This window comes from Cuculus canorus, chromosome Z, assembly GCF_017976375.1.
Source record: "Cuculus canorus isolate bCucCan1 chromosome Z, bCucCan1.pri, whole genome shotgun sequence".
Classification (NCBI taxonomy): domain Eukaryota; kingdom Metazoa; phylum Chordata; class Aves; order Cuculiformes; family Cuculidae; genus Cuculus; species Cuculus canorus.
In genome coordinates this window covers 43,506,176-43,523,314 of record NC_071441.1, presented here as the reverse complement: position 1 = coordinate 43,523,314, position 17,139 = coordinate 43,506,176, and the positions used below count along the sequence as shown (strand labels likewise).

The window sequence follows — 17,139 nt, the reverse complement described above, 5'->3', positions numbered from 1 at the left end:
TCCCCCTTCTAGGAGTCCTCATCGCAGGAAGGACATGGATCTATTAGAACCAATCCAGAGGAGGGCCACGAAGATGATCAGAGGGCTGGAGCACCTCGCATACAAGAACAGGCTGAGAGAGTTGGGGTTGTTCACCCTAGAGAAGAGATGGCTCTGGGGAGACCTAATAGGAGCCTTCCAGTACTTAAAGGAGGCCTACAGGAAAGATAGGAGGGGCTGTTTATCAGGAAGTGCAGGGACAGGACAAGGGGAAACAGTTTTAAGCTGAAAGAGGGGAGATTTAGATTAGACATTAGGCAGAAGGTTTTTACTGTGAGGATGGTGAGGCAATTTGTGGATGCCTCATCCCTGGAGGTGTTCAAGGCCAGGTTGGATGAGGCTTTGAGCAACCTGATCTAGTGGAATGCACCCCGGCCCATGGCAGGGGGGCTGGAATTAGATGATCTTTATGGTCTTTTCCAACCCAAATAATTCTATGATTCTATAATATAATTATCATATGAAAAGCAATCTGCACTTACTCTTGCATATCTCCTTTTACATCTTATTTCCCTTCTCTTGTGTCTTATTGCTTTCTTCAAAATATTTTCTAAAATCTTGCCTTGAACAACTTAGACATCTGTTTCAGTGTACCAAAATCCTCTCATTTCCTTAAGTAAGAAAAGATGGATTCACTCTTTATGATTATAGATTATCAGGGAGCTTGAAGTAGCTACAAAATGTCTGTTGCCATGTGTGCAATTTCCTGCAGCATCCCTCTCTGCACCATGGAAGGAGCTGTCCCGTTCCCTGGACACAAGTCCGCTAAGCTGCTTGAGCTGTGCTGCCACCTCAGTTGCAGGCACTGACACTTCCGTAACCAGCTAAAGGGCCATGTCTTGCTGAGAAAGCTCAGCAAGGGAAATCTATGCGTAAAGACGTGTAATCCACCCAGGCCATCAACACCATCAGTACAGCAAGCTGAAAGCAATGTAAGGCAATGCCAACATGCTTGCTGACATGCCTTAGCACCACGGCTTCAAGAGGGGACCTCTTATCAGGAGGAATGCGCCAATCTGGCTGGAGGCATAGACTATACAATACATTTTTAGGCCAAGCTGCCACTTTCAAACACTGATCACGTCTCAGACTGCTATCAAGAAAGAGAGGGAGACCGTCCTCCAGATCAAGAGAAGATTGCAATTTAAATGACTACTCCTACGCTGATGGGCTCCAGAATACCCTCTACGATGCAAACACAGATTACTCCTCCATTGCTATACCTACAGAAATATTATAGCTGAGTGGAGTAACTCCCATGTGTCATAAGACTCCAGTTTCTGAACTAGAGTATATATGAAAGGTGGAACATGATAGAGTTGAAATTTCTGAATGGCATTTTATGAATCTGTTCTCTGTGACTAAGCAAGTGACATGAAATGATTTCATTAGTCAAAACAGATAACATTTAGACAGCTGTGCATTGCACTATCAGATGATAAAACAGGATACTGAAGAATTTCCAGTGATAATATTTGAAGAAAGATATATTTATCTTTAATGAAAAGTTATGCATGGATTCTAGAATTTGTTAGTTTTTATTTTGAAAAGCCAGGTATAAATCAACTAACATAAACAAAGCTTGAAATGTTTTGGTTTTAATTATAATTTGCATATAAATAAATGGCTGGGGTAATCAGTTATGGCTCTGGAATTAGACTTCCACCTTTTAAACATATGATTAACATCATCAAAATAGCAGATACCTGAAATCATACCTGATTTCATGAGTTTTCATACCTGAATTCTATTACAAAATTCCTATCAACTTTACAGAGAATTTATATTAGGAAGACCTAAGTAAAAGCTGAACTAGGCCTGCTTTTAAGTTGTAAATAGATTTCTGTATCATTTCTTTCAGATAAATGATTTCCAACAAAAGAAGTCTTACAACATGCCTGACTGTGTTTCATGCTTAGCATTTCTTCTAATACCACTCTATCCTGATTTGGATACCTAGTCTTTGAAAAGAACAAATTTAAAAAATATATCCTTTACAAAACCAACAAATAAAAAAAAACACTAAAACCAACCTCAAACCAAAAACCCCAACCCCAAACCCAAATCTTCTTTAGCTCTTAAAGTTCTCAAAATTTTGTGAATTAAATGCACAAACCATTTCAAATTAGAAACAGAAAAAAACCACTTCTACATATTCCACAAGGTTCAACTTCAACTTCTTCAAAATTAATTAAATAAGGTCCCTCAGCACTTACTGTACAAAATAAAATTCTCATATCCCTTAAACTACATTATAAAAGTGTCTTTGTCAAATAAATTATCACTTCCATACTGTATGCTACGACACATCCTTCAGTTAATCTTTTTTACCTATGCTTGATGACTAGTTGCTATTAAAGTGATACTCAGTTATGAAGTAAGATACATGGTTTAAGAGCAAAAATAATCACCCGATGACTTTGTTTGTTACCAGTAGTGGTATAAATGTAGTATCATTTCAACAACCTCTGAAACATTGGAAAGACAGGTATCTGAGTCTCTCAACAGTCACACTAGAAGTAGATATCTGTTGCCTTCCTATCAATGGCATCAGTCAAATGAATAGGATGCTAAAATTCTGTACCAGCTTAGACAGTTGACAGCACAACAGTTATTTTTAATTTGGACAAAACCAAACAAATAAATTTCCATATGAATGATAAAAAGGCCCGTTTCTGTACATATATCCTCATGTATATATTCATAGATTTTTACATATACATATGGAAACGCTGTGTGCATTGTTGAGCAGCAACAACACAGCAACACTTCAAATGGCTTTGACTCTCTTCTATCTTCGCATATTAAAAAGGGGGAGGTACCTGTGTGGTGCTTTTCAATGCGGTTGCCATTTTCTTGCAGAAAAAGATTTTGTTTGGGCTTTCTGCCAGTGATCGTTCTGCTGTGACGACACAGGAGAAGAGTCCTCCTCATATCACTGTCTCTTACCATTTGATCTCAGCTGACAGCATCACACTTGCTTTGTGAGTTAAACTGGATGACACAGTGTTATTGCAGTGTAGGCAGGCATTATCTACTCTAGTATGTACAAGTTCACTATGAAGCAAGCTGACTGAAACAAAGGAAAGCCTGAAATATTTGCTACATTCTAGTAATTACTGAGCTCCTCCTTGGCCCTGAATCCTCAGCTACAACTGAAAATCATGAGGACTGAAGGTCCTTCCAGGGTCAACCATCACAGAATCAAATAAATGCAAAGTTAACGCCACTAAAGAATCTTTATTTTTACATAATTTGAAGTCTGAGGCAATCTAAAATTGCTTCAAAAGTCAGAGCAGACACATCCTGAATATCAGCATTTGGCATCATTTTATGTAATAACAGTAAAAAATCAGTACATCCAACGCGACCTGCATTTATTAGGATCTGAGTATTACTATGATAATATAGAATGAACTTACTACATATACTATAACTAAAAGCTATAGTCACATAAGAGACTCATCATCAAAATTCTCATGTGACCAAACTGTTACATACTTTAAAAGTACACTACTTAATAAAACAATTAAATATGATAATTCAAATATGCTGTATAATAACCAAATGTAGTTAGAAACTGACTCTTGTAAGTGTAACACATTAAAACCAAAAAGGTTAAAAAAGATTGCCAATCTGCTCTTAGATAGACCCATTTTTTAAAAAGTTGTTTCTTGAAAATACCATTTTGACCTTGCTTTTTCATGTGCAGAAAACACTTTAAATCAAATATCTTACTGCTACATTTTCAAATTCTATACTTTAAAACAAAAATATAAAGTAGGGTAACATGGTGTCTTATGACATTCACATGGAGTAATTTTCCAGGGACAGAAGGAAATCCTATTGGTCACTTCCAGTATGCACCTCACAACAAGCAGAAAGGCACAAATTAAGACACTATTTTGCATTTGCATTGAAGAAGTAAATCTAACATATGAACTGACATTGATTTTCAGACTTTAATTTATCAGTAAAGGCCAAAGACTTATTCACCACACTGCTGTGTCCTAAACCAGGCTACAAAATCCACTGTCGATGACAAATCTCTTGTTATCCTTTATTTCACATAACATTTTCCTGGTCAAGCTCCTCCATACCTTCAAGAGCTAGGCTCCACCACTGTCATTGTAGCCGTAAGGCAGACAATAAAGCAATGAACATATCTTCACTTTTCTCATCCTCAGCTGAGAAAAGAACACCTCTTAAGGAGTGTGCCTTAGAGAGTCAGTTTGAAAATGTGCTGTTACAGAGCCAGCCTTTCGTACATACTTCGGTCCAGGTCCTGCTCTGGGGTAGAGGGAGCACGCTGGTAAGCTCGCCACACAGACCATCCAAGTCAGGGTTTGACTCAGGGACATGATGCAGACGATCATACAAGAGGAGCCAAAGCAGCTGCCAAAACAGCTCACACACTGCAGCTTTTCCAACAAGCTGTTTTTTTCACCTTTTTCTCCTGGCAATGCTTGCCATTCATTTGCCTGTTCAGAAACTCGTCAGCAAGCCTGAGGATAACTCCACAGTCCAGAGGCTCCAGGCCCTCTCCAGTCTGCTCTTACAGGGCAATCACCTCTTACAGAGCCCAGAAGCAATACAACCTCTGTCCATTTGACATAGTTCATTAAGGTTCTGCAGGATTTTTAAATCTCATTACTAGAAGAGCTAAAGAAAGCTAAGGAAAGGATATAACTGTTTTTCACTATAATGCATGCCCTTTCTGTCTCCTAAATTTAATAGAAGTATACACACACGTCAACATCACAAATGACATTACAGATAAAAGACTGCCCCTGAAAAGTCCATTTTTTTCAGGAGATGAAAACATGAAGAGATTTGGTTTCCTGAGTTCTGGAAAATTTACTGTTGCAGTCAATGCTGCACATGTACATTCACAGGGACAAATGATTTGAAATACTATTGAATTAATTTAATTTTTAGCCCTACACATTTGCCAGTCACCAAGGACATGCAATCCTTCACAACTGCCTACCTATCACAAGTTCACTGCTGTCAGTCCTGCCAACACCTAACCGACTACATGACTTTGAACAATATTATGTTAAACTACTAACCATACACTTCCAGGATTCTGGATTAACATCTCTATTTTCCCTTTGTCTTCCTGCTATGCTCTTGAATGCACATCATTTTAAGCATCAGACCTCTCTAGGTCTGCACATGGCTGAACAATAGATAGAAAAAGGGCTGAGCCAAGGCCACCAACAGGCTCTGGACAGCTCTCTTCTCTTTAGATTTAGGAAGATGTGGAGACAGGGGCATGTGCTACATCAGCGACCATCAGTTTTTCCAGATCTCTATATCAGCAAAGGAGGCTAAGCATGGGGGTCAACCAGGACCTACACTACCTCCCATCAGGTTTTGAATCTCATATTTATTTACTGTGTTGGAAAACGCACTGACACTCGTGTTCTGAATTTTCCATATGATCATTAGTTAGCACCACATTAAGGCCGATTGCTTAGACATCTGAGATCCAATTATCCTGTCATTTGCATATGCACAACAGCAATTGACTTCAACATGAGCACGTGCACCACTGATGAATAACTGAGCCCATGTGACTCAGATTCCACAAGCTGCCTATCGAAAGGGAGTCAAACAAGCATCATGATAAATGTATGGAATTTCAAAGCAAAAAGAAGCTAAACTTACGGACACACATTTCCCTGCTTTCATAAAATCCAGGGCAGCACTGAGATTTACGTCTGTACATTGTTTTTTCACCATGTCTGTAAGCAGTACGGTAACTGATCCTGAAGAAAAGAATGACTGGTTGTTACATACAATTCACGGTTCAGAAACAAAATAATATATATTCTTACACATACTAAAAATCATTCGAGTGCCATGAAGAGGAAAGAAAAAAAGCTCAAAGAGACCTTGATTTATCTGTGGCTGAGTTCAAGTGGTCCCTAACAAGCCCTGTGTACAAGGGTTGCCAGAGAGCAGGAAAAAAGGATGTTGACTCCTTAACTAATATGCAAACTGAAGTATCACTTCTTTAGCAATTTGCATCTTCTAAGAAGGCTAAAGGCTGCCAACACAAATCAGTTTGCTGGATCATTACAGCTATTAGTTTCCAAAGGAAAGTCTTCTGGGAACCATGCTCCCGAGGACGAGTCAGTTTTCCAGGGGCAGAGATGTCATAAGAAGAGCAGTTCTGGTTAAGGCAAAAGACATGAGGGCTCAGGGAGAGTTTGAACCCTCTGCACAGCCAGCAGGGCTGTACGTCTCTTGCCAGGTGGGCAGCTGTGTTTTGCAAAATGCATCCCTGCCAGGCAGTGGTGAGCCACAAAATGTGAAACCAGCACATAAACCAGTTGAGATCTGCAGATAATACAGGTTCCTTCTGACACAAGCAAGTAGTATTTATCAGAAGGTTCTCCCACCACTCTCTCCTCTCTGCTCCTCACTGTGTCTGTAAGTCTCCCTGCTTTGACTCTCCTGGCTGCTGACCACAAACTCCAGTAAGCAGGAAATACATCCTCACAACACCTGAGACAGTCTGAATTCCCAGCAAAGAACTGCTTCTATGTAAGTGGTGTTATAAATAAGCAAAGTGTAATCTCCCTTTGAACTCAGTATCTGCTTTTTATGTATTACCTGTACTGATCTGTCTTCTACAGGTGCTGCGCCCTAGGAAGCCTTTCTGACTGCTACTGGTTCTTACTTATGGGCATATTGTTCTGAGGAAAATGCTTTTTACAGCTGCCACCAGTTTTTCAGCATTCATATCTTGCTTACTTTCTGTAAGCACAAGAAGTTTCCTTTAACAAGTCTCTATTTTCCTTTCAAGTAGTGCACACTTTCCCCAGAACATAACGTTGCAAGCAGCAAGGAGCCTCTCATGACTTTTCCCAACAAATGCACTTTTCAAGGTCTGAGGATTTTAATTTTGTGTATTGCATGCTTTTTCCCAGCCTGTTCATTTTCTGCTAGCACTCCATGGGATGATACACCCTGACTTGCTACTAAAACATATGAGACATCCTTGGACAAACATTTTCCAGTTGACACAGACCATAGCAGTTAGGGTAGTCAATATAGCTAAAATATCCTACATATAATGCTTGATTTTGACTGACACAAAATCTTTACAAATATCTACCATATCAGCAGTTTGACAATAGCAAGAATTATACATCACCTGTGTCGTGTGCACTTAAACCAGTTCAGGATGTCAGTACAACTGGTGTAGTAAATTTGATCAAAAGGGTGTGGATATGACTCTTGCACTGTAACCGAATAACTGAGGAGAGAGAGAAAGCAGACAGATTATCAAGCAAGTCCTTTATAATACAGTCTGATTTAAATAAGTCCTGGTACAGAAAGGGATAAACATAACAAAATTCTCACGTTCAACAAAAACTCGCAGGAAGTTCAAGTTAAAATATGAAAAAGCTAACTTTATAAAACAGAAGATAACAATTGAAAGGCTTTTCTTCCACCAAACAAAGAAAAACACACGTGAAAAGTCATCATGCCTCTATTGTGTAATAACTTTGATTGAATAGAATGATAGAACAGTTCAGGTTGGAAGGGACCTTAAAGGTAATCTAGTTCCAACCGCCTAGCCATGGGCAGGGACACGTGCCACCAAACCAGGCTGCTCAAGGCCCCATCCAACCTGGCCTTGAATGCTTCCAGGGAAGGGGCATCCATAACTACCCTGGGCAACTTCTTCCAGTGTCTCACCACCTTCAGTGTGAAAAATTTCTTCCTATTCTAAATCTTTGCCCTTCCAATTTAAAGCCATTCCCTCTCATCCTATCACTACATGCCCTTGCAAAAAGTCCCTCCTCAGCTTTCTTGTACACTCCCTTTCATGTACAAAAGGCTGCTGTAAGGTCTCCTCAGAGCCTTCTCTTCTCCAGGCTGAACCACCCCAACTCTCTCAGCCTGGCCTCGTATGGGAGATGCTCCAGCCCTCTGATCATCTTTGTGGCCTTCCTCCAGATCTGTTCCAACAGTTCCATACTCTTCTTATGCTGGAGATTCCAGAACTGTACACAATATTCCAGGTGGGTTCTCACAAGAGAGGAGTAGAGGAGGAGGATCACCTCCCTTGACCTGCTTGCAATACTTCCTCTGATGCCGCCCAGGATACGGCAGGCCTTCTGGACTGCAAGCACACATCGTTAACTCATAGAATCATAGAATGGTTTGGCTTAGAAGGGACCTTAAAGATCATCTAGTTTCGATGCCCCTGCCATGGGCAGGGACACCTCCACTCATGTCAAGCTTCTCATCAACCAGCACCCGCAAGACTTTCTCAGCAAGGTTGTTTTCAATCACATCAACCCAAATCCTGTACTGAAACTGTGGATTGCACCTAACCCAGGTGCAGGACCTTGAACTTGGCCTTGCTGAACCTTGTGAAGTTCACACAGGCCCACTTCTCCAGATAGTCCAGGTCTCTCTGGATGATATCCTGTCCCTCTGGTGCACCACTGAGCTTGGTGTCATCTGCAAACTTGCTAAAGGTGCACTCATTCTTGCTTTCTGTATCATTGATGAAAATATTAAATAGCACTGGTCCCAGTACAGTCTTCTGAGGGAGACCACTTTTCACAGATCTCCATCCGGACATTGAGCATTTGACCACTACTCTCTGAATACGATCATCCAACCAACTTCCTATCCACTGAACAGTCCAATAGAGAGAGAAGGATGTTGTGGGGGATAGCGTCAAAGGCTTTACAGAAGTCCAGATAGATCACATCTGTTGGTTTTCCAACATCCACTGATAAGGTCACTCCATCATAGAAAGCTACTTGGCTGGTCAGGCAGGATTTGCCCTTGCTGAATCTGTGCTTGCAGTCTTGAATCATCTTCCTGTCTTCCGCGTGCTTCAGCATTGCTTCTAAGAGGATCTGTTCCATGATCTTCCCAGGCAGAGAGGTGAGGCTGACAGGTTGGTAGTTCCCAGGTTCACCTATTTTAAAAATAGGCCCAATGTTGCCCGTCTTCCAGTCACCAGGGACTTCTCCTGACTGCCATGACTTTTCACATATCATGGATAGCAGCTTGGCAACCACATCAGCCAATTCCCTCAGGGCTCTAGGATGCATCTCATCAGGTCCCATAGACTTACATATGTTCAGGTTCCTCAGGTAGTCACAAACCTGATCTTCCCCTACACTGCGAGGGGTTTTACCCCTGGTCCCCACCTTGTTGTCCACTGACCCAGGACAGGGGGAGCAGAGCAGTTGCCAGTGACGACTGAGGCAAAAATGTTGTAGAGTACCTCAGCCTTCTCCTCATCTGTTGATATGAGGTCACCATTTTTGTTCATCAGTGGGGGTACACTTTCTTCAACTCTCTTTTTCTGGCTGACACACCTGTAGAAGCCCTTCTTGTAAGTCTTCACTTCCTTTGCCAAGTTCAGCTCCAGCTGCACCTTGGCCTTCCTGACCTCACCCTTACACAGCTGGGCAGTGTCCCTATACTGTTTCAAGGCTCCCTGTTCCTGCTTGCACTGCCTGCGCAGTTCCCTTTCAGTTTGATGAGCAGGTTTTGACTCAGCCACACTGGTCTCTTCACTTCCCTGCCTGATTTCTGGCATCTGGGGATTGAGCACTATTGGGCTGTACGGAAAGCATCCTCAAATATTTGCCAGCTCTGTTCTGGACCATGAGGACCACGTCCCAGCGGGTCCTACTGATTAATTTCTTGAAGAGCTGGAATTTTGCTTTCCTAAAATTTAAGGACCTGACTATACCCCTCGCCTCTCTCATGTCCCTCCAGACCTTGAACTCCATCATTCCATGATCACTGCAGCTCAGGCTGCCTCTGATCTTGACGTCATTGATGATCTCACTGCATCAGTGACCATCAAGTCCAAACAGTAGCAGTAGGCATTTAAAGAAAAATAATGTAAGCCTAAATTTAAAAAAAAAAAAAGCAAACAAGCAGCAAATTGAAGTAGTGTTTGATTCCTGTTCTCCTATAGCAATAAAATTTTACTTATATGACTGGATAGCTGGAAAACCAGGCAAGAGAGCGAACAAGGGGTTTCTTCCGTTAACATACAAAACAGAAAAATCTCACTGGATTTTGTGTGAATTTCTTTTAAAAACTGTAGCTGTATCCATAGCAAAATATCTTCATTGGCAGTGAAAGTTCTGTCAATGTATTTAGATACTAAGTGGATGTTAGCACAAAGTAATAATTATTGAAAAATTATATTAAAATTATGCCATCTAACAGTTTATTGAGCAATCTGAAATTATACAGTATTAAAGTCCATATATTCATTTATCAGCTAATTTTTAACAGAGGATCATTTATTTTTTTCAGAAATAATACACTGAAGTCCTGTTATTATTTTCTGTCCAATTATAAGTGCGATGTCCTAAAAGTAAAATCTGTCCTCTGAAGTCCATAGCCTCCAAAGCTGTAGTGGGGCGAGAGGAATAAAGTCCTGTTGCAAAAGGCAAAAGTATTGAATCATCCTAGAAAACTCTTCATGCAACTTAATGGGCATGCTTGCTAGACATATTTTTCTTTCTGCAGACTTAGATTAGTTTGTTTTAAAACACATTATGCAATGTAAACAGTTATATTTGGGGGGTTTTCCCCATTTTGTTTTTGCTATATTGTAGAATCCTTCAAAATAACTTTCACCTATAAAAACAGTAAAAAAAGCATACACAATATTAGAGCAGGATCCAGTAACATTGTCTGCCTAAATACAGTAAACAGGTATTTAATATGGTAACTACTTCACGTACACATTATTGTATAAGCCAAACTATAATCAATGGTAGGAGTAGAAACTTGAATATTTCAAATGAAACTCAGATAAATTCCTGTAAAGCCCTTAAGTGATTTTTTTTCCCACAGAGAGAATTTTTAAAAAAGGAAATAAAAGTTTCAATATTCTTTGTAAACATGCAGTCATAACAATCACAAAGAAATGAACAGTGGCTCAGCAGCACTCACAGTGATTAAACATAAAACACAGCTTACACTAAAGGCAGGAAATATTGAAGTCCTCAAGTGAACAATTAGACTGTCTCAGGGACTAGTTGAGCAATCACAGGCTGTTATTGTTATTGTTATTGTTATTGTTTTTGGTTTTGTTTTTGTTATTGTTATTATATTGTCCCTCTATTCCTCTCTTGTGAGACCTCATCTGGAGTATTGTGTCCAGTCATGGAATCCTCAACATAAGAAGGATATGGAGCTGTTGGAATGGGTCTAGAGGAGGGCTACAAAGACGATCAGAGGGCTGGAGCACCTCCCATACAAGGACAGGCTGAAAGAGTTGGGTCTGTTCAGCCTGGAGAATAGAAGGCTCCAAGGAGATCTTATAGCGACCTTCCAGTACCTGAAAGGGGCTACAAGAGAGCTGGGGAGGGACTGTTTACAAAGGATTGTAGAGATAGGGCTGGGGCAATGGCTTGAAACTGGAGAGGGGTCATATTTAGACCAGACACAAGGAAGAATTTCTTCACCATTAGAGTGGGCACTGGCACAGGTTGCCCAGGGAAGTTGTGGCTGCCCCATTCCTGGAGGTGTTCAAGGCCAGGTTGGATGGGTTGGGCAGACTGCAAGGTTGGGCAGACTGGTGTAGTGGAAGGTGTCCCTGCCCATGGTGGGGGGGTTGGAACTGGATGATCTTTAATGTCCCTTCCCTTATTCTGTGATTCTATGATTCTATTATTCTAATAATAACAACACCATAAGGCTTGGTTTTACTACTATAACCTTTACACAAGGAAAGACCTAAACAAAATGCTTGCGGCTCTACCTCTCCTAGTCATTGTGGTGTTTCCCTTGCAATTAACATGAAACTAGTGGAAGAAATGGACCAAATGAACGGATGCATTTCACAGAATCACAGAATCACAGAATCACAGAATCACAAGGTTGGAAAGGACCCACTGGATCATCGAGTCCAACCATTCCTAACACTCCCTAAACCATGTCCCTAAGCACTTCATCCACCCGTTCCTTAAACACCTCCAGGGAAGGTGACTCGACCACCTCCCTGGGCAGCCTGTTCCAGGAGCCAATGACTCTTACTGTGAAGAATTTTTTTCTGATATCCAACCTGAACCTCCCCTGACGGAGCTTCAGGCCATTCCCTCTTGTCCTGTCCTCTGTCACTTGGGAGAAGAGCCCAGCTCCCTCCTCTCCACAACCTCCTTTCAGGTAGTTGTAGAGAGTAATAAGGTCTCCCCTCAGCCTCCTCTTCTCCAGGCTAAACAACCCCAGCTCTCTCAGCCACTCCTCGTAAGACTTGTTCTCCAGCCCCCTCACCAGCTTTGTTGCTCTTCTCTGGACACGCTCCACAGCCTCAACATCCTTCTTGTGGTGAGGGGTCCAGAACTGAACACAGTATTCGAGGTGTGGTCTCACCAGTGCCGAGTACAGAGGGAGAATCACCTCCCTGGACCTGCTGGTCATGCCATTTCTGATACAAGCCAAGATGCCATTGGCCTTCTTGGCCACCTGGGCACACTGCTGGCTCATGTTCAGTCGGCTGTCAACCAGCACCCCCAGGTCCTTTTCTTCCGCGCAGCTCTCCAGCCACTCTTCCCCCAGTCTGTAGCGCTGCATAGGGTTGTTGTGCCCCAAGTGCAGGACCCGGCATTTGGCCTTGTTAAACCTCATGCCATTGGTCTCGGCCCAGCAGTCCAGCCTGTTCAGATCCCTTTGCAGAGCCTCCCTACCCTCCAGCAGATCGACACTTCCTCCCAGCTTAGTGTCATCTGCAAACTTGCTGAGGGTGCACTCAATGCCTTCATCCAGGTCATTGATAAAGACATTGAACAGAGCTGGACCCAGTACTGAGCCCTGAGGAACCCCACTTGTAACTGGCCTCCAGCTGGAGTTAACTCCATTGACCACCACTCTCTGGGCCCGGCCATCCAACCAGTTTTCAACCCAGGAGAGTGTGCGCCTGTCCAGGCCAGAGGCTGACAGTTTCTGCAGCAGAATGCTGTGAAAAACTGTGTCGAAGGCTTTACTGAAGTCCAAGAAGACTACATCCACAGCCTTTCCCCCATCCAGTAGTTGAGTGATTTTGTCATAGAAGGTGATCAGGTTAGTTTGGCAAGATCTGCCTTTTGTAAACCCAAAATCTCCAAACTGCACACACAAAAAAGAAATAACGATTATTAATTCAAATTCTGTGAATGATGAATAGGAAGAATCAGCATAAACAAGTTTGGCTAAACTCTAACATGGTTAATTATATTTTGCATACACAAAAGCTTCTTTTCACTTAAATTAAAGAACTATTTTTATTCACTTTTTGTATCCAGATGCTTGTGTAACATTGCTAGTGCCACTGTAGAGTTCTTTGCATCTTAACTCCTAGTGCAGTGACGACTGCATTTCAGCCCAGTGTGAAAGTCTTATGTTTATCCACGAACATTCCTTGCCCAAGCAGTAATGTGAATTTTTTTCCCCAGTTTAGTACTCTACTAAAAGCCTTAAATAATTTAAAATGTGCCAAGTAAAACAAAACAAACTTATTACAGTTAGAATATGTCATCTATTTTCCAGAAGAAAATATTACCTTTCCCAGTGGCTGCACACATTGGGATCTTCTAAATTCAAAGATAAAGTTGTCCCCATCCAGTAGTACAGGAGTATGACAGGGAAGTCAAAAAGCGAGTTCAAATTAGGAACCATCTCTCAAAAAAGGTGGCTGCAAGAAAAAAATATTTAAAACACCTTAACAATATTATACAAAAGGTAAAGGAGCTAAAACTATTGATCTATACATTATCAATATAAGAGAGATAAAGCAACAGACACTTCAATAAAGACACTGCTTGCCTAGCAGCAGCAATATCATGCCACTTGTGGAAGAACACAAATGGAGTAGTTGCATATGACTGGCATGGTGGCCAGCTGGCGAACAAACAATATTTTAGAGGTCCTACTGTCCCATGCAGGCAGCCAGGCTCCGCCTGTCTAGTGGTGGTTTGTTCACACCAAGTGAAAAAGCTGCAATTTAAAATAAAGGCTGGTATTTTCTCAAAATCACAAGAGAGTAGGAAGATTCAACTGACGGCACACCATAAGAAATCCTGCACTTCATTTACTCACAGGAAGGGCTTGTGCTACTCTGCCCATTGCCACCACTACCCCCAATTTCTGTAGCCTATGCTGTCCTCTTAAAAATCCCAGATGCTGCCCTATCTCAAGCACTGCCTTTCATAAAATGGTCTTCTCCAAAATTACACTTGATTTCACTATGTGGCTTCCCTAAGAATGCTTGAGCATGCAAACCCCAGGTGATCCCCAGGATCTACTTGGGAAAGGCTGTGCCCCAACACCTGGGAACTACCTTGACCTGGTCCATAAACTGCTTTCCTACAGGACCCAGGAAACATGGAGAGAAGCAAGTCAGAGGAACAAAAAGCAATATAAAGATGTTCTGTAGGACTCAGGGGGTGGTGATGTTTATTTTGTAATAATATATAAATGAATTATGGAATATTCCTTATCAATTCTTCAAGATGATAAACAATACTGTCCGAGAGTGAAATGCGAACTCAGGACTTGAAGAAAATGACACGGTGCTTTTACTAACTGATCTATAATTTTCATGCAAACAAATTAATTAATCACGGGAAGAGCTTAAATGACTTTGTTTTATGCTGTTAACAAAGTCTCACATGTTATCCTGAATTGTTACTCCTCTTTAAATTCACGAAACAGTTTGCAAAAATACTCCCTCCTCTGTCTCTTGCACAACTCCCAAATACAGTAAAATTATGCAAATAAAAAATTTATTGTAATATAAAAATCTAAAATATTATCCTAAAATTTTTACTAAGTCTACCTTCGTTTTCAAGCAAATGATTTTAACTTGCATGCTAAAACACTTTAATTCAATCTGCCACTAATCCCCAAATGCCAGAATGAATACTGATAATAAGTAATTTGTAATGACCTAAGCTACTATATCTCCTTTCCACTGAACATTTAGCCTTATATCCTCATTTTCAGACAAATTTTAACAATATGTGGCTAGAGAGATGTAGTATAATAAGCAAATAATTTCTAATAAATGTTTGTTTTGAAATAATACAAGTACTTTAAGTAAAGTAAATTAGAAATAGAAATTTCTTATTTTCAATATTATGCAACAGAATAAAGCAAATCACATCAACAACTTTATTTTAAGAGAAAAAAGTCCACGGACTTATGAAAAGAAAAGAGAGATGAAATAGTCTTACTTTACAATACCTTCCTCAGAAGTCAGTATAAAAAAGGTCACAAAATGAAACTAGCATATTTAAGATATCTGAGGATACAGAGCTTATCCTGTTTTGCTAAATCCCCCTTGAAAAATGAGCGCTGCTGAAAGACATTTCATGGTCTGTAACTGTTCCTCTGCATGCACACTGCATGCACACATAGTACTAAATGTGCAGTTGCTTAAAAAGCAGCAAAACCAGCAGTATTTTCAGCTAAAAATTTCAACAAAGTAGTGATTTCTCTCATCATAAATAGTCACTTTGATTATGCAGACTATGAACTACATTTCCTTTTTTTCTTTTATTCTCAACTTCAGTAACTTTCCTTCTGGATACATTTAACAAAATTTAAAATTAAAAAAAAAATAATTTGCATGAACCCCCTAGTGTAAAACTTGATTGCGTTCCAGATCTTTTGCTTAATCATTAAGGAAAATCAAAACAGAAAATCAGCGCAACTGATTAGCATTGCTAAAGTGTTTATATTAGCAATAAAAAATGTAGATGACTCATTTAACTCTTGCTGTCTACAGTACGCACCAAGTGAACCAACCTGTTCAGAGGTTCACTTTTCTTATTATGTATTTCCTAAGTTGCCTTACCCAATAACACAACAGTACCTTCAATACCTACATATACATATACCACGGTTTAAGTACTGAAAATGCTCATGCTGGAGAATGCCTTTGCTATGCAAATTAGTGATTAAGAAGACATATGAAAGAATAAATAACTCATGCTAAATCAGAAAGTGCCTCTGACCTCCAACAATATATTGTATAATTTAAGTTCCTGAGCTATAAACAGGAACTTTGCTACCATCAGGCATTAAGCCTTCTACTGTTAGTAGTACCACCCACCTCTGTGAAAAAGAACTTCAAAGAGGCAAATTGTTCTTCATAAAATGCTCTCCAATATCCAGCAACACATTTGCATATATGGGAGGAGGGAAAGATATTCTTCAAAATACATTCTCCGATAATTCTGATTGTTAATCAGCATGTATGACTTTCTCAAGGTAAGTGAGATCCCTGACTTCACAACCCAACTGTTCACACAAAGAAATGTAACCTAGCCCATTGTGTTTTACTGCTAAGTCTCTTCCCAGTAAGGTACATGATAGAACACGTGTGCCTCCAAAGGACACTAAAATCTTATTGCCCCTCACCATTTTTTACACTATTTGAAGAAAAAAAAATGAGTTGACGAAGCTGCATCTTTACTCTCATTTGGGCAAAACCTTTAAGGCAGGTCCTGTGCAATATGAAGTCTGTCTAGCTCAGAGACTTTTCTGTTTCCCTGGACTTCAACACAGGCCCATGGTTTAAAATTGTTAACAGGAAAGCAATGCAGCTGGATGAAGCAACCATAGTCTACTCCTCCAAGTTTCTGTGATCTAATTAGGGAAATATAGCTCATTACGAATTTATTATGTAAAAGGAAGATATTAATAGTATCAACAGCAGTCATATTAAAAAAAAACCCAATCATCCTAAGGCGTATTATAATTACTAACAAGCTCACTTTAAAACAATGTAACAGACGTACAGGTATCCCCAAAATATAATGCTATAAATTACAGGTACTCCCATAAAACACATTTTAACTTGAGCAACTACACAAACTACATATTTCTCACTACTAAGTAGATGAAAATTCAATCAATTTTTTTTGCATGCATTCTGCTTTAGTTTGTGGGGTTTTTTTTCATATAGAGTTTAGGATCAAAACCAGAGAAAGAGTAGATAACTAAAAAAAGCAAACAAATGCTTCTCCTGTATGTAGTGAAAATTGAGACATGGCTACAAATTAATCTCTTCACCCATCCTGAGGTTATGCAGGTCTCCATCAGATT

General features: G+C 40.3%; 1 protein-coding gene across 3 annotated transcripts in view; it reads right to left on the bottom strand.

Annotated features, from left to right (window-relative positions):
* MEGF10 (multiple EGF like domains 10) overlaps positions 1-17,139 on the bottom strand; it is a 105,110-nt gene that overhangs the window by 66,342 nt on the left and 21,629 nt on the right. For all 3 annotated transcript variants that reach the window (XM_054055027.1, XM_054055028.1, XM_054055026.1), the window contains exons 2-4: positions 13,592-13,723; positions 7,208-7,309; positions 5,713-5,813 (exon numbers count right to left, since the gene is read on the bottom strand). In XM_054055027.1, the coding sequence (XP_053911002.1) occupies positions 5,713-5,813; positions 7,208-7,309; positions 13,592-13,707 (319 nt within the window). In that variant the 5' untranslated portion in view covers positions 13,708-13,723. The remainder of the gene's footprint in view (positions 1-5,712; positions 5,814-7,207; positions 7,310-13,591; positions 13,724-17,139) is intronic.